The sequence below is a fragment of the Schizosaccharomyces osmophilus genome, chromosome 2 (assembly GCF_027921745.1).
Source record: "Schizosaccharomyces osmophilus chromosome 2, complete sequence".
In the NCBI taxonomy this organism is placed as follows: Eukaryota; Fungi; Ascomycota; class Schizosaccharomycetes; order Schizosaccharomycetales; family Schizosaccharomycetaceae; genus Schizosaccharomyces; species Schizosaccharomyces osmophilus.
In genome coordinates this window covers 1,596,774-1,618,990 of record NC_079239.1, presented here as the reverse complement: position 1 = coordinate 1,618,990, position 22,217 = coordinate 1,596,774, and the positions used below count along the sequence as shown (strand labels likewise).

General features: G+C 38.8%; 8 protein-coding genes and 1 non-coding gene across 9 annotated transcripts; 3 read left to right on the top strand and 6 right to left on the bottom strand.

Moving 5' to 3' along the window:
* Window positions 1-402: 402 nt before the first annotated feature.
* rpl3001 (60S ribosomal protein L30) lies at window positions 403-792 on the bottom strand (the record flags this gene model as incomplete). The annotated part of the gene is made up of 2 exons (XM_056182030.1): window positions 403-493; window positions 554-792. The coding sequence occupies 2 exons, from the start codon at window positions 790-792 to the stop codon at window positions 403-405; spliced, it is 330 nt and encodes a 109-aa protein (XP_056038457.1).
* A 1,362-nt stretch (window positions 793-2,154) lies between these two features.
* On the top strand, window positions 2,155-4,494 carry dnm1 (mitochondrial dynamin family scission GTPase Dnm1; the record flags this gene model as incomplete). Its single annotated transcript, XM_056182029.1, has 2 exons — window positions 2,155-2,293; window positions 2,348-4,494. The coding sequence occupies 2 exons, from the start codon at window positions 2,155-2,157 to the stop codon at window positions 4,492-4,494; spliced, it is 2,286 nt and encodes a 761-aa protein (XP_056037967.1).
* A 222-nt stretch (window positions 4,495-4,716) lies between these two features.
* On the bottom strand, window positions 4,717-5,682 carry izh2 (hemolysin-III family plasma membrane receptor implicated in zinc ion homeostasis Izh2; the record flags this gene model as incomplete). The annotated part of the gene is made up of 1 exon (XM_056182028.1): window positions 4,717-5,682. One exon carries the CDS (start codon window positions 5,680-5,682, stop codon window positions 4,717-4,719), a length of 966 nt encoding a protein of 321 aa, XP_056038021.1.
* Window positions 5,683-6,351: 669 nt separating this feature from the next.
* pst1 (Clr6 histone deacetylase complex subunit Pst1) lies at window positions 6,352-11,126 on the bottom strand (the record flags this gene model as incomplete). The annotated part of the gene is made up of 3 exons (XM_056182027.1): window positions 6,352-10,225; window positions 10,311-10,863; window positions 10,997-11,126. 3 exons carry the CDS (start codon window positions 11,124-11,126, stop codon window positions 6,352-6,354), a joined length of 4,557 nt encoding a protein of 1,518 aa, XP_056038022.1.
* A 1,133-nt stretch (window positions 11,127-12,259) lies between these two features.
* Window positions 12,260-14,609, top strand: gfa1 (glutamine-fructose-6-phosphate transaminase Gfa1; the record flags this gene model as incomplete). The annotated part of the gene is made up of 3 exons (XM_056182026.1): window positions 12,260-12,264; window positions 12,316-12,386; window positions 12,595-14,609. 3 exons carry the CDS (start codon window positions 12,260-12,262, stop codon window positions 14,607-14,609), a joined length of 2,091 nt encoding a protein of 696 aa, XP_056038023.1.
* Window positions 14,610-15,023: 414 nt separating this feature from the next.
* snR33 lies at window positions 15,024-15,168 on the top strand. The gene has a single exon (XR_008803700.1). It is a non-coding gene; the product is annotated as a box H/ACA small nucleolar RNA snR33 (small nucleolar RNA).
* A 151-nt stretch (window positions 15,169-15,319) lies between these two features.
* glo1 (glyoxalase I) lies at window positions 15,320-16,228 on the bottom strand (the record flags this gene model as incomplete). The annotated part of the gene is made up of 1 exon (XM_056182025.1): window positions 15,320-16,228. The coding sequence occupies one exon, from the start codon at window positions 16,226-16,228 to the stop codon at window positions 15,320-15,322; it is 909 nt and encodes a 302-aa protein (XP_056038024.1).
* A 703-nt stretch (window positions 16,229-16,931) lies between these two features.
* Window positions 16,932-18,527, bottom strand: fnx1 (vacuolar amino acid transmembrane transporter Fnx1; the record flags this gene model as incomplete). The annotated part of the gene is made up of 1 exon (XM_056182024.1): window positions 16,932-18,527. One exon carries the CDS (start codon window positions 18,525-18,527, stop codon window positions 16,932-16,934), a length of 1,596 nt encoding a protein of 531 aa, XP_056038463.1.
* A 1,214-nt stretch (window positions 18,528-19,741) lies between these two features.
* Window positions 19,742-21,752, bottom strand: ucp3 (Arf GAP, GTPase activating protein for Arf6, Ucp3; the record flags this gene model as incomplete). The annotated part of the gene is made up of 4 exons (XM_056182023.1): window positions 19,742-21,272; window positions 21,345-21,439; window positions 21,492-21,598; window positions 21,638-21,752. The coding sequence occupies 4 exons, from the start codon at window positions 21,750-21,752 to the stop codon at window positions 19,742-19,744; spliced, it is 1,848 nt and encodes a 615-aa protein (XP_056038018.1).
* Window positions 21,753-22,217: the final 465 nt, after the last annotated feature.

Genomic DNA, 22,217 nt, shown 5'->3' with positions numbered 1-22,217 from the left:
TAATTGGGCGTAATACGGAGTTATTATTTTATATGATTATTTTATTTTCAGATTGTTCTGCATAATTGCATCAAATAGGATACTAATTGCAAATTATAATGTTAGCTATACGATACTTAATTTTTGGTTAGATGAATGAATTTAATATTGGTTTCGTATTTCCGCTACTTTACTCGCGAAATAAGGACCATCCAAAACATTTTAGCATGGATCAGTCAGCGATAGCACGTTTAGTTATAAATATCTGGCTTAAAGTTAGACTCAATAATGCAAAGTGTATCGTTTTTACTGGTTGCTACTAGGCTCACAATCTAAAATCAGTACTACAGCCAGCCAAAATTTAACAAGACGTATTTTCATACCAAAATAAATTATAAAAAATTAAGGGTTTATTCATTTTGTCTAAGCTTCCAAAATGTCAGAGTCACCAGCGTCAGTAATAGCCAAAACACCGACTCTGAAAAGTCTACCGCAAGCGGTACCGAGATCAATGCTGCTACGGTTAGTATTATGTTTAAAAAATGAAAACTCGTATTAAGGGACATAAACTTACTTGGAACCAGAGTAGTGGTGAACATTAGCCTTGGAAAGCATAGCATAGTACTCAAGCTCGGACTTGCGGAGAGGAGGGCAGTTACCGGCAATCAAGATGAGCTTGGCCTTACCAGAGCGGAGAGTCTTCAAGGTAGACTTGTAGCCCAAGACGGACTTGCCACTCTTCATAGTGAGGGCAAGCTTGGAGTTGATAGTATCTCCGCTCTTTTTTCCCTTCTTGGTTACCACAGATGCCATTTCGAATGATGCTGGTAAAGGAATTCCAAAATTGAATGTACTAAGTTTCTCTTTCGAGTGAAAGATGTGACTGCCACTTGCCCTACCCTACTTTTGTCGGTGCGAGTCAACGGCAGGTGATTTATACAAAATACTATGTAGAGGATGCGATAATTATAGAATCGTAATCTTATGAAAACCGAACAAAAAACCTTTGCATGGCCGTTTCGTAACAAGATCCTTTTAGCACACCTCGTTGTCCTTCGTCTTGGATAAGGCTATGTAGTGCGTTTCCTTATTTGGTTTGTTTACATTTGAAAATAGGAAAGAAAACAATGCGAGAATGAAAACTAGTCAATGGTTCGGTGGTATGTGTCAAAAGAATCATAAGAGAAAGGGTTCTAGTAGAAAAAATTGGTATAAAAATCCTGAGAACCGTTTTTAAACCCTTTGAATCATGATTCACATTGCTTGTCACTTTCTAGGAAACAATTCCAAAAGGAAGGGAAAAGCGGTGGAAAAGTCAGGAAATTTACGCATAGAAATAAACTTCGAGAGTTTAAATGATTGAAATCATTATATGCCCAAATTGTAAGAGCTAGTTGCAGCGAAAAACCGTAAAATTACGCCCAAGTTTCAAAACGTAAATTTCTAATGTTTAATGCGACGTAATCCAAGTAAGGAAAGAGGACAATCCAATCCCTTTTGTATGAAAGCTTTGGTAGCCTCTTAAAATAGCATTTTTTCCTACTCGATACAATTAGCTGGAATAGAGAAGTGACTACATGAACGATCGATTGCTTTTGTATTTTGAAGGGGGAAAAAGACAAGGAACAGTAGTTCTTTTTTCCATTGTTATTCATAAATTTCGTTTTCCTGTTTTTGGTTGCATAAGATAATGCTTAATATGAATGGTTGTTTCTTTGAGCGACGAAGCTGTGACCGGAAAAGAAATATGTGGACTTGATTTATGAAATGAAATCATCTTTCACTTAATTAATTATGAAAAGAATGGTTTTATTTGATTTCCTATACTTCCCTCACTGTGTTGGTTTTCTAACCGGCGACTTGCCCTCTCTACCTACTACTACCCAAGTATATTTTTCTTTTTACTCATTCCTTCTCGGTTGCGTCAAAAAAGCTTTTTTTAACTTCAAGGACCTTAACCTTTCAGTTAAACCTCTTTCTTTCATCGTATTCAATTTCGTTAATCCTATTCGATTCTTTTTGTTCTATTGAAAAGAAAGTCGATCCAATCTCCCTGGACGGCTTGGCTAGTTAAATCTTTTTCTTTTGACGCATTCTCTAAAGTCCCTTTCTAGCAGTTTGGTTTATTATTAATTGTTATATCCTTTTCTTCGAGAAATTACGCCGGTTACAGATATGGAAAAATTAATTCCCTTAGTCAATCAGCTTCAGGACTTGGTGTTTAATACCATCGGTTCTGACTTTTTGGATTTACCCTCCATCGTCGTGGTTGGATCTCAATCTTGCGGTAAATCATCGGTCTTGGAAAATATAGGTAAGTGACCCTGTTTCTTGTGAATGGAACTTTTATTGCTAACAAATTATCTAGTCGGTAAAGATTTTTTACCCCGTGGAACTGGAATTGTCACCAGAAGGCCCTTGATCTTGCAACTTATCAACCTGAAAGAAGAAGAATCCAATTCCGATGTTAATCATGAAGATCCCCAGCAGGATTCTTCCAATACGGACGGTACTACCGCTTCTCTGGAAAATAGAAGCGACCAGGAGGGATATGCTGAGTTTCTCCATTTACCCAATGTTCGTTTCACTGATTTCGGAAAGGTTCGCGCTGAAATCGAAAATGAAACCTTGCGGGTTGCTGGTGCTAATAAAGGAATAAACAAATTACCGATTAACCTTAAAATTTACTCAAAACATGTCTTAAATCTTACCTTAATTGACCTCCCTGGTCTCACGAAAATCCCTGTTGGCGATCAACCTACGGACATTGAGTCTCAAACTCGTTCGCTGATTATGGAGTATATTGGCAAGCCCAATTCAATTATCTTAGCTGTGTCTCCTGCTAATTTTGATATCGTTAATAGTGAAGGATTAAAGCTTGCTCGACTTGTTGATCCTAAAGGCAAACGAACAATAGGTGTATTAACCAAACTTGACTTAATGGATCAGGGAACCAATGCAATGGATATTTTAAGTGGACGCGTATATCCTCTAAAGTTGGGATTTATTCCAACTGTAAACCGTTCTCAATCCGATATCATTTCTCATAAGTCTTTAAGAGATGCTCTTCTGTCAGAAAATGATTTCTTTGCAAATCATCCTGCGTATCGAGCTATTGTAAATCGGTGCGGAACGTTTTACCTTGCTAAAACTTTAAGCAATTTATTGATTGCTCATATAAGAGATCGTTTACCCGACATTAAAGCACGTTTGAGTACATTAATTTCACAAACCCAATCCCAGTTAGAAAACTATGGTATTTTTAAAGTATCCGATAAAGCTCAACGTGGAATTATACTTTTACAGGCTATGAACAGATTTGCCAATTCATTTATTGCCAGCATAGATGGTAACTCGTCCAATATACCTACAAAGGAGCTTTCTGGAGGTGCTCGTTTATACTCCATTTTCAATAATGTGTTCTCCACCACTTTGAATTCTATCGATCCGTTGCAGAATCTGTCTATAACGGATATCCGGACAGCTATTCTTAATAGCACTGGTTCTAGGGCTACATTGTTTCTTTCAGAGATGGCATTTGATATACTTGTAAAGCCTCAACTGGCTCTTCTTGCTCCCCCTTGCCACGAATGTGTCGAGCTTGTTTACGAGGAACTGATGAAAATATGTCATTACTCTGGTGACACTGATATGTCTAGATTTCCAAAGCTTCAAACTGCCTTGATTGAGACTGTGAGCGATTTATTACGTGAAAACTTATCTCCTACGTTTTCATTTGTTGAAAGTTTGATTTCCATACAGATGGCTTACATCAATACTAACCATCCTGATTTCTTAGGCGTTCAGGGAGCCATGTCAAATGTGCTTGCTAGAAAAAATCAGCATCTTACTACTCGTCGTCGTTCGGCTTCTTATTCAAATCCAGTAGTTGATACTACAAAAAATGATAATCCCGATAGTTCTATTACGGACATTGCAAGCTCAGACGATGTTACGTCTGTTACGCCTAATAGGAAGTTACAAAATTTTGGTTCGGACAACCTTGAAAGAAAAACGTTTCTTAGTTACGTCTTTGGTGCCAACAATTCGGTTAAGCGGGCACCCATGCACTCCAAAAGATTGTCTAACAGCTTGTCTTTGAATGAGCCGGTTCATATGCTCAGTGATCAAACCAACACCCAACCACAATCAAATTATGCTAATAGCTTTCCGGTAAAAATGACTGATCTTTCTAGCGAGGTTGAATCCATGGCACTAGAAGAAATGACAGAGCGTGAAGAACTTGAAGTTGAATTGATTCAAGAACTTATAACGTCGTACTTCATTTTAACTAGAAAGATCGTCGTTGATCAGGTTCCCAAAGTTATCATGCACTTACTCGTTAATGCATCGAAAGATGCTGTGCAAAATCGCCTTGTAAGTAGCCTTTATCGTGAAGAGCTATTTGACTCTTTATTAATTGAGGATGAAAACATTAAGAGTGAACGCGAAAAGAACGAGCGTTTGCTTTCTGTTTATATGCAGGCTAACAAAATGATTTCTAATGTCTTCTGATGAACTTTCCACCCTCGTTTGAAGCAGCGAAATGGTTTATTACTAAATAAATGAATGATGATATATATTTTACACTCACTCCTCTCGTGCTATATAACAGGTAATTCGAAAAAAGGGTATCCAGTCCTATTCTTATATTAGGTTTCCCTAATTAATTTAAATTCGGTCTTGTCAAGTATAAACAATAAATGAACGAAGCTTAGTATTTGTTACCAAAAAAATTTAGCAATTAGCCGCTTCATGGAAGTAATCATACGCAATCAAAAGACCACGAAAATGGCAAAGAGCAGCGATGACTACACACACATGAAACCATTGATGACTGCTTCCAAATATGTCGTATTTGCCTGGATACCATTTTTCTGGTATCCTGTTTGCATAAATAGTGGCACCTACAATGTAAAACGCTCCTTGAAGAATTAGCCATCCGAGACCCATTCGTACTAGCAGATCTTTAAGTGTATATATGAAAAGAGCATGTAGTACCGGGAATATACCAAACAACCCCATTATTATAAAGAGAACCGCTCTGAAACTTCGCCATTCTGGTTGCCTAAAGCGATCTAGCATACATGTAGATCCAACAATCACACCAATTGAAAAGATTGTTCCTATATATAGTGTACGAAAGCTGGCATGGCAAGCAAAGCCGTAATGAAGGCAAGGGACAAAAGAGCCAACGATCATAATAACGATGCCGAGATAATCAAGTTTATTCCCATATTTGGAAACATGACTTGAATGATTTGATACAGTATGATAAAAAGTTGAGCAAAAAAGCATTGTCAGAGCACTAATCAAAAATACCATAAAGACATAAACATCCTGAGAAGTAGTGGTTTCTCGTACAAGTATCCTCTCTGAACGTATAATAAAGAAAAGAAAGACGATTGCTCCTAATAGGTGCGACCAAATATTTATAGATTCATTGTGCAAGTAAAGAATGCTTTTGAGGCTTCCGGGAAAAGAAAAAGTGGCAGGCCGATATGCTGAAATAATGTACTGGTTATCCTGTTGCCAGGGTTCTAATTCATCCCAAGTTAAGAGAGATTTTGAGTTTTTGGATGGAACCGCAGACTTTTCAATCTTGATTGCGCCCGTTTGAATAACAGTTGGATCATCGGACTCAGGTTTCTCTTTCAAGTTTGCATTTGAACAATTGCTACCTCGGTTTTTTATTTTATTCATATTGGAATAGCTTCACAGTAAAGGCTCAACCTTTGGAATTCTTCAAAAAATGAAATAAATCTATCGTGAACAAAAAAGATGGAAATGATTGAATGACTGAACTGTATAAAACGTTAGTAAATTTTCTATTCTGATCATTCATTTGCGAACAAGTACGGGAATAGTTATTTTCGCCTGTTCACAAATCAGAGATATAATATCAGCTATACCTTTTTTATTAAGCAAATAGACAGTATTAATATGATTTTTTGCAATTGGAAGAAAGAGAAAGTAATGTCAAAGTGAAACGATTTTATAGTGTACTAATATCTATGATCGGTAAGTCCCAAATAAATATACACATCTGAATAAAGCATGAAAGCTTTTCTCATTTATGGCTATTCTCGCCTACTTCTTCTGTGCATGTAACATGCTACTCATTCTTGATATATCAATGCTTAGATGAATCGTAAACGTAGACTAGATTGAATGACAAAGTGCCTCTATAAATTAACATGAAATAGCAAGAGTACAAAAAGACATTTCTATTAAATAATGCAAATTATAATAATCAAAAGTTAAAGAACTAAACGTACAGAATATACATAATATGACAGACATAAATGATAAACAAAATAACCAATGTTTTTTAAAGCCATTGGTATGAGTAGATGACTCGTGGAAAGTACGCTACTCCTTCAAAAGATCATCTTCCATCGTATTATCACCATCGAAAGACTCATCAGCTTGCTCTTCCATGTCGGTTTTATCGTCCTCCATATCAGCGTCTAATTTATTTAAATTGGTGGCAGACGTATTTGCAGATTGCTTGTAAGTTTCCTGATTTTTTTGTTCGTCTTCCACATTCTCTTTCGGCGATTTTTCTTTCGTATACATCTTGTCGGCTATTTCATTATTGTCTTCATCATACTTTTTTCCTCGTTGATGACCTTTAGATAACTCTGCTTCATCCTCGTCTTGGGTATTGGCATCATCTTCCCCGTCAATTTGACTTGTTTCTTCAGACGTATTATCGTCATTTAAATCCACTTCTGGTTTCTCTCGCTGCGGTTCAGCATTAACATTAGATTTGGCCCCTCTTGCTCTGTATCCAGACTTTTTGCCATTACCAGTCGCAGTGTTCAACCCATTTTTTCCTTTACCCTCTGACAATGTCATTTGTTCTTGTTTCCAAGCACGCGAATTGGTCTCAGCAAATAGGGTATCAAGAGATGTAGATTTAATCTTTTTCGATTTCTCTTTGGTCAACCCTCTAGACCATCCGTCTTCACTTTCTAACCATTCACGCCATCGAGAAAGTCTGTAACTTTTTATTTTTGTATAAGATCCAGTATAAACAAGCTTAGAGTTACGAGCGAAAACATCTTCCGTATTTGGTTCGTAAACTATCTTCACCGTATTGATAGGTATTGTGAGTGCCAAACCGCTTCTCAGGAAATTTGTGAGTATTGCATGAGCGTTGCGCACAACGTAATTATTCTCATCCTCTTCGTTAACATCATCAATTGGTAAGTTTCGATGCAAAAAAGGGACTCGAACTTGTTCTGGCAAAATTCCCTCGGTTGGACTGGACATTATATAGCTACCAATATAATAGCACCATTTCTCTGCATCGGTCTTTGGATTTGCCATAGTTAAGTCTTCTCTTCCCATAAGGCGAATAGCCGATTGCTGAGTTTCCGAATTCCAGTCTATACAACACAAGTCTTCATCAGGTCCAAGCACAGTCTCTGTTTGTACACGATACATAATTTGCTGCCGAGGACTAGTTTTTCGCTGTACCCGATCCCTTTCGAAAAACATGAATACTTGTGCTATCCGACGGTTGCTAGTTATTGTATGCAGTTGTTTCATCAAGGAGCCAATAATTTTCTCAACGGTGTACATCCTGAATCCGTGTATTCCATATAAACACCGCAAGGCATCTTCAAACCCATTTTGATCTATTTCTCCTTCAATTATACGCTCGCATAGTCCTAAAGCTTGACCGTAAACGGTATCAGAATGAGGAAGCGTGAATCCCAAGCGCTCGGAAGGATCTCGGATAAGTCCTAATTCAAGTGCAACAGGGTTGGGCTTAATACCGTGTTGTTTTTGATATGCTTTTTCCTCAAGTCCTTTCAAATGTTCTAATCGGGTATATAAAATATGAAATAGTCTAAAAAAACAATAAAGTCCCATATTCCCAAATAGATTGAAAACATTACGATCAGATAACTTAGTTCCGTCATCCAACAAGGCTCCATCTGAATCGGTAAATCTACAATTAACCCAAACTTCACCACTGGAAAAAATAGACGTAGCTGTTAAATCATTAGGCTCTTCAGCATCAACAGAATATTCATCCACTTCATTTGGCTCGGGGGTTTCTTCAGTGGATTCAGGTGCAGACTCTGATTTTACGCTTCTGCTTTCCCGAGGGCCCTTTTGTGACTTTTTGAAAATATCCTTCAATAGCCCCAAGCCATTGTTGACGCCATGAGACGTTGGAGTATTTGAACGTCTAGTCTTATCAAGACTACTCACTTGTGATTCTGTTTCTGAATCATCATCATTGAAATGACTAGGTAAGAACTGTTCAAATGATTCATATGGGATGTCAAAGAAAATTGATAAGAACGAACGTAAAAAAATAGAAAGTTTTTCTCGGTCTTCGATAGAATGTGTTGAAACATGGACCAAGAAAACACCAAATAATCGAGCCATATCAAGAACAATTGACTTATCCTTGTACTCAAAAAGATATTGATAGGATGGGGCTGTTTTCCCTTCCTCTGTTTCATTTTTTTGCTGTTTCGATAAATTTCGAAGCTCTCCAATCAAAAATTTAGGAGTAGTGTTCTTCTTGTCAGTAGATTTGAAAGTGATACCTTGATGATCAAGGCTACGATAGAAGTTCCTTTCTTCAATATCGTGCCAAAGCTCATTCCAATGCTTTTGCAAACCTCTCCATTCGCGGTCAGTTTGTTTTAATCGATTAAGCACGATTGGAATAGTGATGGCAGGATGTTTTTGTAGGTTTTCAATAATTTCTTGTGCTGCCTCTTTTCCATAGACCTTCCGTATGACTTTTTGATAAATACTAGGAGACTTACCGCCAAGACCAACAGGTAGAGTCCAACTTTCTTTTTCGTTCTCGGTTAACTTTTGCATTTTTCGGAAGTTCATTTCAAGAAGTTCAATAGCTCTCACGTTTGCACCAATGTGACGATCATATTTATACCTTTCCTCTTCTAATCTGTGTAAAGATTCCTCAAACTGGTTTTTTCGATGGGCGATAAAACCTGAGTCTTCGGATGCCAAAGTTGGATGGCTCACCCAAGCATCATTTAGGATAGTCCAACATACATCGTCTCTTCCTGAACAAGGCAATAATAACTCAATTTTGGGAAGCAGACGATAGCTTGGGCCATAACCTTTACATTGTGTTAAGTCAACTCTAGGTCTTGGAACAGGAATACAATCATTAGAATCCCACTTAACTAAGTCTTTGAGCCAATTCATTAAATGCTCACTTTCATGGAGGAATGTCTGGCAACGTTCAACCAGAGCATTTTTATCGAATACTTCTTGAGAGTATAACTCAAGGAGCTTAATAAACTCATTATACTTGGACTCGTTAACCAAATATTGACGTACCGCATCAAGAAAAGCAAGCTCTGTCGGGTTTTTGTTTTGAGCAATTGGGACATTGAAAGCTCTTGGACTATATTCTTCGGCAGCTTGGGTTGCCGTTCTCGTACGCTTTGCGTGGCTTCTGGTATATACGGCTGGCTCAACACGGCGTTTCTCAGTCTGTTGAGGTGGCTTTACGGGAGCTGGAGGAGCAAACTTTCCAATTGGAGGGAGAGAGGAAGTTGTAGTGGCAGGAGAAGCTTTAGAAGCTTGCGCTGCAGGTTCGGAGATGGCAGCAGCAGGCTTCTCCTGGTTTTCTGAAGTAGCTTTAAGAGAAACATCTGGCAAAAATCGTTTAAACTCTTCTAATAAGTCAGGGGCCTCTGCAAATAATTGGGAAACTTGATAATAAACGAGTTGTATAGGACGCTGGTCATGCTGATATGACTTCAGTATGTCCAAAAAAGCATTGTAAGCTTCAGGTTTGTGGGAAAACCTATTTTTCACGTTATTTACAAAATGAATAGCATGGTCCAGATCGGCGGCTTGCTTCACAGATGCATCTACAGAGGGAAATGAAGGAGGCATCGGAGAAGGAGAGGACTTGTATGGAGCAAAAGTAGAGGATTGAGCAGAAGGGGGAATTACACCAGGGGATGGGACAGCGGGCTGTGAATTCGCTGGTTGGTAAGGAGCTGGTTTTTGATAACCCGAAGGCACTTGGGCAGTAGCATGAGGACGATTCCAATCTGCGATTACCAGCGGCCCTTGTGGTGTTGTGATATGTACGGCCGGGGGTTTCCCAAATTCAGAAGGACCGAGCTCAATACCATACCCAGGTGGTAGGAATGTATTAAATCCTTGAATCAATGCGGGATAACCAGAAAATAAAGCAGATACTCGGGTAATGACCTCAGGAGTTTCAATCCTACTCAAGTTAGTAAAAAGTTACAAAATGGCTTTCGCTTTCAGAACAGAAGTATGAGAAGCTAAAGCAAAGCAAATATACATACGCCTGCGATTTGAACTCTTTCATGATATCAAGAAATTCATTATAAACTTCAGGTTCGTGGTGGAATTGTAACTTTACCAGGTCCAGATAGGATAAAGCATCGGTTACATTTAATTGCCTAAACTCATTGTTGGCCGGTGGTGGTTGACTTGAAGGGCCGGATGCAAGAGGAATTTTTTGATTGGTAACAAAAGGAGAAACAGATGATCGTGCGTTTGTAGGGCGAGAGACGTTGTTAGATTCTCCTGAAGGAGCCATCATAGCTTGTGATGGATAATCACCGTTAGTTTTCACTTGACTTCCGGCTGCTGCAGTAGACGGAGCAGCTTCGCCTGGATGGGTAGAAGGAGCAGGATGAGCTTGCAAATGCGGCGATGGACCATAAACAGCCAACCCATGGCGAGCGGGAGGTATTGAAGCGGTCGGAGAAGGTCCTATGTTTCGATAGAGAACACGCCCAGTAGTAGGGTCGTATACTGGGCTTACAGAATTATAAACTGGGTATAGAGTACCTTGGGGACTGGTATGGGTAGGTACTTGAGCATAGAAGGGAGCTGAGCGTGTTAGTAAGTTTTATTTATAGTACAAGTAACAAATAAAATAAAAGCTATATACAATCTACCGAATGATAGATGTTTACTATCATTTCTGGTTATGCATAATCTCATACTATTAGGATTTACGTACTATTCGTAGGATGATATGCCATGGTTCCGGAAGGAGTTACATACGATCCTGGGTAATTAATGGCTACATTTGGATAATCTTCAATCCGCTGACATTGACCCAAATGCGCATCTTGCCAGTCTTTTGCCATCCCAGTGTTGTTGGTATTGTACATGTTCATGAACACCACGTAACTTGGTAGTTTCTCATAACCGACGTAAGCGAAGCAAACGAAGAAACACTTTCTCCAATACGGCCGATGATTTGCTGCAGTTGACCTCAGTATAAGTTAAATTTTGGTTTTGAGGTAACATCTAGCAAACAATAAACAATTCCGAAAGGTTTGTATCGCAAAAAAAAAAAAAAAAAAAAAAAAAAAAGGGACTGGAAAAACGAAAATCTTTAACAAAAACTTTTCTTTTCATCAAAAAAATCTCTTGCTTTTTTAAAACATTTGTCTGGGCGTCTTTAGTATACTCTTTTTTTACGAGAGACAAGGTGCAAGTGAGGAGGCATGAATAAGAATAGGTAGCTCAATGTAATTGAGAGATTTATACTTTATTCGAAAAGGAATACTAAGAGCTAAACATGAAGTATCGCTTTTTCAGAGTCCAACAAAAGGGAATCATCATCAAACGATCTGATGCAAAACAGAAAATGACAACGAACTAGTAACGATAGTAGGAATAAGGAAGCAAGACACTCTTTCGTTTGACATTAAAAAAAATACATTGAAAATATTTACTAGAATCTACGTTACGTTGCGTTTTGGTTTTGGGTGTACGACTTATATATTATTCATGATAAACCGGTTTCCAGGCTACTAAGCAAGTAATACAATGGAAAGAGGAGCCTCCAGCAATGTTTAATTTCTATTTGATTTCATAAAGAAGGATTTTTTGCTACTAAATTACAACTTCATTATGAAACCTACCTTGTTATTACTTTGCTTACACTGGAAGAAATCGATATAATATTACTATATTAACAAAATGAGGGAAACAAGGTATTCACGGGACTGTTCCTTTCAACACCTGTAAAGCCAACATATAATGTAAATGTTACGCATTATTTATCGTTTAAATAAAAGAAACATTGTTTATTACCCTTCCAGCACTGGCAATTTTTCCCTTCATTGCTATTTGTGTACAACTCCAAGTATTTTACTATCAAGGTTAGATATTATTTAAACTCTCCAAAACAAATGGTGACACCAGTATCCCCGTATGAACCTATACTTCTCCAATACCGTATAAGCAATTACTTTTATTCTTTCCTTTCTGGATGTGGTAAGTATTGTGAACTATTATGTGCTGAATGAGGTTGCTAAACTGCTATAGCGGTATTTTTGGATACATCAACTATTTAGTTGAAAGAGATCGCGGTTACATTCTCGATACGCTTGTTAAAGGTAAGAAACAATTTCTTTGAAGACAAAAAACAGCATGGAAGGGGAAAGATTCATGCTGGTCCTCCCATACGCATTGGATGGGTAAATGTCTGTAACATGACTATACATGGCTATATCGAATACCCCTTTTTCAAGAGGAACCAAACCAGCTTATCAATAAAGCCTTTCTCCGTCAAATTGGAATCTCATAGTTAACACTTCTGTCTAGGCTTAAAGCGACTCGAATATCGTGGTTATGATTCCGCAGGCTGTGCTGTCGATGGGGATGAGGGTCAAGATGCAATGATGTTCAAAGAGGTTGGTAACGTCAGTCAATTAGAAAACACCATCAACCGATCCAATGTTAAAAAGGACACCAAATTCATCAACCATTGCGCTATTAGCCATACTCGATGGGCAACCCATGGTCAACCTTCTCCCGTCAACTGCCATCCCCAGCGCTCAGATCTTCATAGCGAATTTATTGTTGTACACAATGGCATTCTTACAAACTATCGAGAACTGAAAACCGTCCTCGAATCCAGAGGCATGGTCTTCGAAAGCGAAACGGATACGGAGTGTGTCGCCAAGCTCGCAAAATTCATTTACGACACTACGCCCGGCATTGATTTTACTTCTCTCGCTAAACTCGTTTTTCGCGAACTAGAAGGAGCCTACGCACTTCTCATAAAGAGCAGTCACTATCCTGGTGAAATAGTTGCAACTCGACGTGGTTCTCCTCTTATCGTAGGTGTAAAGAGTTCTCAAAACCTGAAGGTCGATTTTGTTGATGTAGAATTCCCTGAATCTTCCGAAGGCCTTCCTGGGGCCGCTCCTAACACTTTACATCCCCGGTTCTCGAAGACTCCGGGCACAAGCGGTATGCTCCGTGGTGACAAACCAGATTTGCTACACCGTGCCCAAAGTCGTGCATTTGTAACGGAAGAAGGGGTACCGGGCCCTATCGAATACTTTTTTGCTTCCGATGCCACTCCCATCATAGAATACACTAAGCGTGTCATGTTTCTTGAAGACGATGATATTGCTCATGTAAGTGATGGTGAGTTGCATGTTCATCGACTTCGCCGTGAAGAAGGAATGAGTAGCACGCGTACGATCGAGACACTTGAGATGGAAATCATGAGCATCATGAAAGGCAATTACGATCACTATATGATTAAGGAGATTTGTGAACAACCCGATAGTTTACTTAACACTATGCGTGGTCGAGTAAATTTTGCTGACAGAGTTGTTACCTTGGGTGGTCTAGAAAGCTACTACGATATAATTCGTCAAAGCCGACGTTTGGTTTTTATCGCTTGCGGTACTTCTTACCATTCGTGTATTGCTGTTCGCCCTATTTTCGAAGAGCTTACCGGTGTTCCAGTAGTCATAGAACTGGCTTCTGATTTTATGGATCGGTGTCCAAACATATTCCGGGACGATACTATTGTTTTCGTCTCCCAATCCGGTGAAACTGCTGATTCTCTGTTGGCCCTTAATTTCTGTTTGGAACGTGGTGCTTTAACGATCGGAGTTGTCAATTGTGTTGGTTCTAGCATTTCAAGAAAGACGCACTGTGGTGTTCACATAAATGCTGGACCCGAGATATGTGTTGCTTCAACAAAGGCTTATACCTCTCAATACATTGCGTTAGCACTAATGGCTTTGTATTTGTCTCGCGATTCCGTTTCCAAGGCAAATCGCCGTAATGAAATTATCGATGGCTTAGCCAAAATCGGTGAAAAAGTACAGGAAGCTCTTCATCTTAGTTCCCGACTTAAAGAGTATGCTTCCCAACATTTGCTGGAAAAAGGCAACATGTTAATTATTGGCAGAGGCTACCAATATGCTACCGCAATGGAGGGAGCTCTGAAGGTGAAAGAAATATCCTATACGCATGCTGAAGGTATTTTGGCAGGTGAACTTAAGCATGGTGTCTTGGCTTTAGTCGAAGAAGGCCTACCCATTATAATGCTTGTTCCTGATGATTTTCAGTATCCAAAGGCGGTCAACGCGTTTGAGCAAATTAGAGCTCGAGGTGGAAAGCCAATCGTGATTACGACAAAAGATTCGGAAACGTTTAAGGGCTTGCCCACTTTTATCGTCCCTAAAACAGTAGACTGTTTACAGGGAATCCTAAATGTCATTCCTTTTCAATTATTGAGTTACTGGTTAGCGGTGTTGCGTGGACATAATGTTGACCAACCTCGAAACCTTGCCAAGTCTGTGACCGTGGAATAATATAGACAAGTTAGAGGTATTCCGCGTTGTTTTCTGTTATTCTCTAAAAAATCTACGTCTACGATTAAGTAATGGTTTTAATTTATTTTTTTGTATATGGCATATTTGTTTGTCATCGAAACTTTCGAGCGGAAAGGAAGCGATCCGAGTTTTTTTAACGTTCATGCATGAAGCCATGTTGAATGATCCTTTATTACTATTCACCTTAACATATGCCACTGCATTTTTTTCTTTTTAATGAATACCTTCGGAACTTATAACAATAGGTCTGGGTCTCGTCCCTTTGGCTCGATGGCCAGTACGACCTTTTAAAATCGAAATGATGAAATATTTTCTCTTTCAAAGTTGTTGCGTAAGCAAGCTTTTTTTTGTAGCGGATGTACAAATCTAATATAGATGAAACAATATGAAATTATGCAGTATTGACAAAGAGACTTGAATATTATGAAAGTTCTTCTACTGTCACTTCACATTGAAGAATATGCTGCTAGAATAAAAGCTCTAGTTTGAGGGAGGGGATCGTTCGAATGGTTTTTTCCCATAGAATGAGTATACATTTAAGACAATGCTGCTAATTAGTTAGTTTATATTCTTCATTTATACAATGCATGAAGGAGTTTAGTTTTATTCATCTACTGATTCCATCTTAGTTAAACGCATGAAATATGTTTACCATCTGAAGAAAAATTCGTGTTTATCATCACATCTATCTACTTTTGTTCAATCACCTCAACCCAGTAGTTGTCAGGGTCAAGAAGGAAGGCAATATCCTTCATTCTGCCGTCGGTCAATTTCTTTTTAAAAGACAAACCCTTGTTCTCAAATTCAGCACAGGCAGCTTGGATATTGTCTACAGAAATACAGATGTGGCCATATCCCTTTGTATCACCGTCGTTGCCATTATGATAAACAGCACCTTCTTGCTTCTCAGTGCCCCAGTTGTGAGTCAACTCTAGGATACCTTCACGGTTATGACGAGTCTGGTTTGAAGGATAAGCTAAGAAATAAAGAGTGAATTCTCCATTGGGATGATCAGACTTGTCAATGAGTTTCATACCGAGCTTTTCGTAGAAAGCAAGACTGGTCTGAGGATCCTTCACGCGAACCATTGTATGATTGAAACGGAAACTTTCAGTGTGAGCCTTTGCTTGTTTTTCGTCTTGAGAAATCAATTCAATCCAGTAATTGTCGGGATCAAGAGCAAAAGCAATGCTCTTCATCTTGCCATCACTGAGCTTCTTCTTGAATGCAACGTCCTTGGATTCGAGATATGCACAGGCGGATTCAATGTTGTCAACGGAAAAGCAGATATGACCAAATCCACGGTGAGGGTCATTGTTTCCATTAACATAAATAGGTCCTTCTTCCTTTTCTGTGCCAAAGTTATGGGTAAGTTCCAAGATTCCTTCACGTTTGGAACGCTCCACACCGTGATGAAGAGCAGAGGCTCCGTCAAAAGCCAAAAAAGAAAGCGAAAACTGATTTTCTTCAAAAACCCACTGGTCAATCAACTTCATACCAAACACTTCTGTATAAAACTTGAGACTCTTTTCCAAGTCCTTCACACGAATCATCGTGTGGTTTAATTTGTATGTATTCGCATTCGTAGTAGCAGCCATTTTTTGTGTTTTGTTTTAGTGTTTTTTCTTGATTTCGTGTTTTACAATATATAACTGCTGCTAAAATTTCCGAGTGATGTAACCAACCACCCTGACCTTGCTAGAAAACTCTCATGCTCATTGATACTTTTAAAGCCTCGAAGTGAGAATATATTCTTACAAAGAGGTGTTTATTCATATCTACAAACTGTAACGTTAGCAAGATAGAATGTATTAGCAGAACTTTTTAATATGATAGAAGGACGGTTTTTGCTGTTTTTGTAAAATTCTTTATTCTTTTATTATTTATTATTTGATAACTTATGTGGAATATTAAAACAAAATTAAACAATAAGACTTACCCATAGCAGGAGCAAGATCTGCTTGTAAATTCATATTTGAATGTAAGAAACGATGGAAGCCATGCAGGACTGCCACTAGTTATCAGAAATTTTATATATACATCTAACTTTTATTTTCACCTTATAGTTCAACATGACATATAGCATGAATATGAGAACACCGACGACCACCAAACAAGATTGAATAGTTCAAAAAGCGCATTTTCATTAGAAAACAGGAATTTATCGTCTAAGCTTTTCCAAGGAAACAAGCAAGACACTAGTAACTTAAAAGCTATTATAGCACCAAAACCCATTATTGGTTCCTTGTTGCTTCATCGAGTATTAGATTTTTTTAAGTTGTAAACACAGGGAAAAAAGTGTTACTTACGATCTACTGATGTGTGCAAGTAGAATTGACGAATTTTCAAAGAGAAAATGAGGCCAAAAAAAGCAAAGAAAGATACAATAGCAAAGGCAACTGTGAATGCTTCCACATAAGATTGAACGACGAGGCGACGGACGTTTGCTGGGAGGTCAGGAATGATGCTAATACTCTCACGCAAACATTGAATAAGGTCTTCTTTTCCAGGAATATCAGCAAGTTGCTTGGATAGGTTGTTCATTACAAGTGTCAGTGTAGCCGTTTGAGAAAGACTAATACCCATAACACTGCCAGTAGCGCGGAACAAGTAGGAAAGACCCGTAGCCACCGCTTGATCTTGGGGAGCTAGAGAGCTAATAACAGCAATCAGAGTTGCAGTCAAGTTCATACCATAAGCAGTTCCCGAGAGACTCAAAAACAAAGTTACGAAAACCAAAGGAATGCGTTGACCAAACGAAGAAAGCACGCTAAAAGCAACAATGCTCGTCCACATGGCAAAATACCCAAATAAAATTAAAGGGCGATATCTACCTGTTTTCTTCATATAAAGACCTCCTACCACAGAACCCAACGAAGTAAAGATAACATAAGGAAAGATGCGGACGCCTGCCTCAGAGGATGGCATAAACAATACAGCTTCAAAAAACAAAGGGAGTTCATAAAGGACAACAAAACCACAAAACGCATTAAAGAAATTACAAAGACAAACACTTAAAGGAGTAATTTGTTTCAAAATAAAGACGGGAGCAATCGGTTCTAGCGCAACGTTTTTCTCAACCCAATAAAACGCATAAAGGAGTAACGCAGATGAGATTAACAACCCAAGAATAATTGGAGACAACCAGGAGTATGCATCTCCAGCCCAATTGAAGGTCACAATTAGCAAACTAATTCCAGCAACAAGCAGAAAGCTCCCTAGGTAATCAATTCGCGACAACAATGGGGCATTCGAACCTCGTACAGCTGGTTTAATACGAACCCGCCAAGCAACCACAATCGTCGAGATTATACCAAGCGGAATTTGAAAATAAAACGCAACTCTCCAACCCCATCGCTGAGCAATGAGGCCACCGAGTGGTCCCCCTAAGCTACCCCCAATTCCCCAAACAATGTTGGTGATTCCCTGCCAAGTGCCTCGTTCACGAAGGGAAACAATGTCACTAGAAATAATGGAAGACATGGTTCCGAGACCGCCTCCACCTATTCCCGCAATTGCACGAGCAATGCAAAGCCCAGCCAGGCTACGAGATGAGCCGCACAAAAAGGTTCCGATAGTAAAGGTAATGTTTGCAAAGACAATTGCAGCGCGGCGACCAAAGATATCACTCAGTCGTCCATATAAAGGCTGGAAAGCGGTGTTCGTAATTAAGTAGGAAGTAGCAATGTAAGAAGCATTATTCATCAATTTGAATTCACTACCAATAACTGGATACAAACTGGCAACAATGGTCATGTCCAAGGCCGACAAGAAGCCACCGATCCACAACGCCGGCAGAATGGCCCACTTGTTTGGAAGATTTTCGCCATCATCCTGGGCCTCTGTTCCTGACCTCAGTAAAGCGGTTTCTTCGGTTGGTGTATTAGGATTATTCATGATCAGTATAGCTCCTAATTCACCAAAAATATATGAAAAAAATCGGGACTGGGTAATCCCTGACTTGGCTTAATAAAAGCAAGCAAAAAATAAAAATAAAAATAAAAATACGAAGGAAACGACAAACTCGAGTATTTAAACAGATCGAGTAGACAAAGCAAAATTCAAATTCAGATCAGTAGATTCTTTGAAGAGATCCTTAAGACATATCAGCGAAAAACCGGTTGTTTAATCCTCGTGGACAGTATCTTGATGTATCCACTGATGTTACGTTGGATTCAAATGCCTTGACAGAGTGAAGGCTTTACAATCGAAGAAAATGCAGCAAACGAGTTCAATAAACCCTTTTAAAAGTCTACTAATTGCCTGTTTTTCTACAATCGTTAATTGCTTGTGAACCTTTTGCTTCACCTATTTTTCTTGGGAACTTTCCAAATAAAAAGAAAGAGATTTGGGAGAAGTTTAATTACAACAGTAACTCTATATATGTTTATTTGTGCATACTGTGTATTAAAATTTCGTACTAGTAAAGAATCCGTTTAATGAGATCTTAAATTTTTGCGAAAAAGCACATGTAAATTGCAGTTTTCCTAGTAAACGCATCAATCCAAATTTAATACGAAAATCTCGTTTATCAAAAGTAAAAGTATGACTAAGATTTGACTCTGATGCTGCTGATTCCCTTTTTTGAAATATCACTAGCTACGATTACACGACCCTTGAAACAAAATGACATCTAAAGTACCAAAAACAATTTTCATTAATGTACCCGAACATTCAAAACAACAAATATATATGTAAAAATATATAGGTATTTCTTCAACGAACAATTTCACCAAACAAAAGACGCTTGGTTCATATCTCCATGCAAAATCATCATGAATAGCTTCATTCACCACTTACGCGGATCCAATTATCAGTTTTACTGCGCTGCATGACTCACAAATGAAGGAACTGACTTCCAAATATGGGTAAAAGAAACAAGGTAAATGAGTGTGAACCAGTTGCAACCAAAAGATACGCGCGCCCCAGTAGGCTATCTAGCACACTTACCATATGAAATCCATATGGATACGTACAAGCATCGGAAACAGAAAAGCAAGCAGACGAAAATATCAAAGAACGAAAAATAAAGCAAAATGATTGTATGTAAAGTTCTTTTATGTCTAAACACAAAAGGACAGACTTTTTGTTTTTCTTTTATTCCAAAACTCTTATCGTTTACCATGCATAATCCTTTGCAAATAGTTATCAGCATTTGATGTGCTACTCGCTGAACCTCCCATAGCTCCCGATGAACCAGAGTTCATAGGATCTCCATAGACATCAGTAGGCTGATACAGACCTTCAGAAGGCATCATTGCATTGTTATATCCTGGTACGTAGTAACCAGAATTCATGGGCATATTGGGATCGTAATTCATTACACCAGGATAATTCATTCCATTCATCGGCATTGCGGTACCCTGTTGGGACATGTCACCATATTCCATCCAGTTACTACCCATAGGCATTTGATAATTGTTTGGTTGCATTCCCATTTCACTTTGCATAAACGGCTGTCCTGTGCCTTGAAGCGGGATTTCGTCGGAAGATGAAGGAACCATTCCAGTCGGTTGTAGCCGTAAAGCTGAAGGTTGGGCACCGTAAGGGGAAACCGAAGAAGGATTATATATATTAGTTCTTAAGTTGTATGGATCTGAAGCAGACTGAGAGTAGTTTACGCCGGACGTACCATACTGGGGTGAAAGTGAAGAACTTAGGTATTGCGATGAAGGATTTGAAGTTGCATCGTTCGATTCTCCCAAAGATAATTTACTCATGTCCGGCATTGAAGTATTATCTGTCGTGTTCGGATAAGAGTTGCCGTAATATAAATTATTATTATTACCTGGAATGCCAGACGTCGAAGGCGTTGGTGAGGAAAAGTCATAAAAGGGATTAGAGCCAGTTGGGTTTGGAGGAACTGAATAATCAGAGCCCAAAGGATAATTGTAATCATAGGAAGCAAGTCCAGTATGAGAGCGTTGCAAAGGTTGAGCAGGCGGAGGTGCGGCAGATGATGAACCTGTGGTTTGTGGGTACATGCCAGAGGAGTCTAAATTATAGAAAGGCATATTTACATTTTCATAGGAAGTAGTTGCTGCAGGACCAGTCGAAGATGGCTGTAGGGGTTGATTAGGCTCTACTGGAGCCCTAAAAAAGGGGCTTGAAGTGGTTTCAACACCAGGAGCAACAGACATGCCTTGATTGGTCATAGCCATCATCTGTTCAAATGGATTTAGAGTAGGAGACGTTACACGTGCATCACCAACGCCAACGCCATCGTCCTCGTCGCCTGGTTTTGAACCATCCTCAAAACGTACATGTAAACGCTTGTTTCTTCTAGAAAGCTGCGCCGATGGCAACTTTGGTGCCTTGTAAGAAGATTTGGAATTTGGCATCGAGGATGAGGAAGAGGCAGAATTTAAAGGGTTTTTTTTCATTTCCTGAACGATTTTTTCTACAGCGCCATTGACTTCACCGTGTGCATCTTCCAAAGCTTGTAAATTAATTGTATCATTCGTAAAACCCATGTCATGAATAGCTTTGAGAGATACTTTGTAATTGGATCGGGAACTTGAAGCACTAGTAGAATTCGCGGATGCGTTTGATCTAGGGGGCAAAGACGGGCCTTTTTGGTTTGGAGTTTCCTCTAAATATAGCTTTTTTTCATATTTATCGCGAATATACTTTTCCATTACGCTGAAAAAGTAGGTTAGTTGTGATGTTCTCAAAAGCATTTTCCGAAGGGTATCTACTCATCTTTAAACTTACGTATCATCACTATGAGCATTCATAGGCAAAGGATGATCCAAAGGACTGGGATTCCAATAACGGTTGGCATTTAAATTTCCCCAATCGCGCATATTCTAGGAGGAAGTTAGAGAACGATGCTAAGGTATCTCGCATGTTTCAGCTTACATTTACTTGATCATCTGTCCATTGATCAAGCGATACCGACTTTATTTTAGAAATATGAGTCCCAAGCTTTCGATGAATTGTTGCACATCTCAAACATAAAAAGATACCTATCCGAGTTAGCCAAGATCGCATAGAGATTCACCTACCTAAGTTCCAGCTGGCCCATTGAACACCACGCGTGTGGCAGTCTGCACAAATGTTGTTTCCTGGTACAGACTGAATGAGATGTCGAATTGTGGTTTCATTTCGCCGTCCAGACATACCCAAAGCCTCTCGAAAGAAAGCAATAGAAAATTAAAGATATGTAAATATAAAAAGAGGAAGGCTCCGTTCTTTAAGTCCGTCCTTTTGGTATATTTGAAAACGGATACTAAAATAAGAGTACTATGCTTTAGGACTACAGCTTCCTTTAAACCAACACCTCCAGGGACCTTAAATTATTTAACGTTACGTAGTATGCTTCGGTAAATTGTAAACAATGTAGCTGTGAGTGTTTACCAATTCATATTTTTCTTTCTTTCTTCCTTTCATTACCATTCACACGCGTATCGCCTCTGCATGCTTTATATATGAAAGACATCAACGAAAAACTCATCTTACAAACTCAAAGGAAATGCTGTAGATAAAGTGTTTCGCTGAAAACTCAGCAGTTGGTCAATGCGTAATCTATATCCTGTAAGTTATAAAACAGTAAATTATTTATACATACAAAGTATTAAAAAAGTT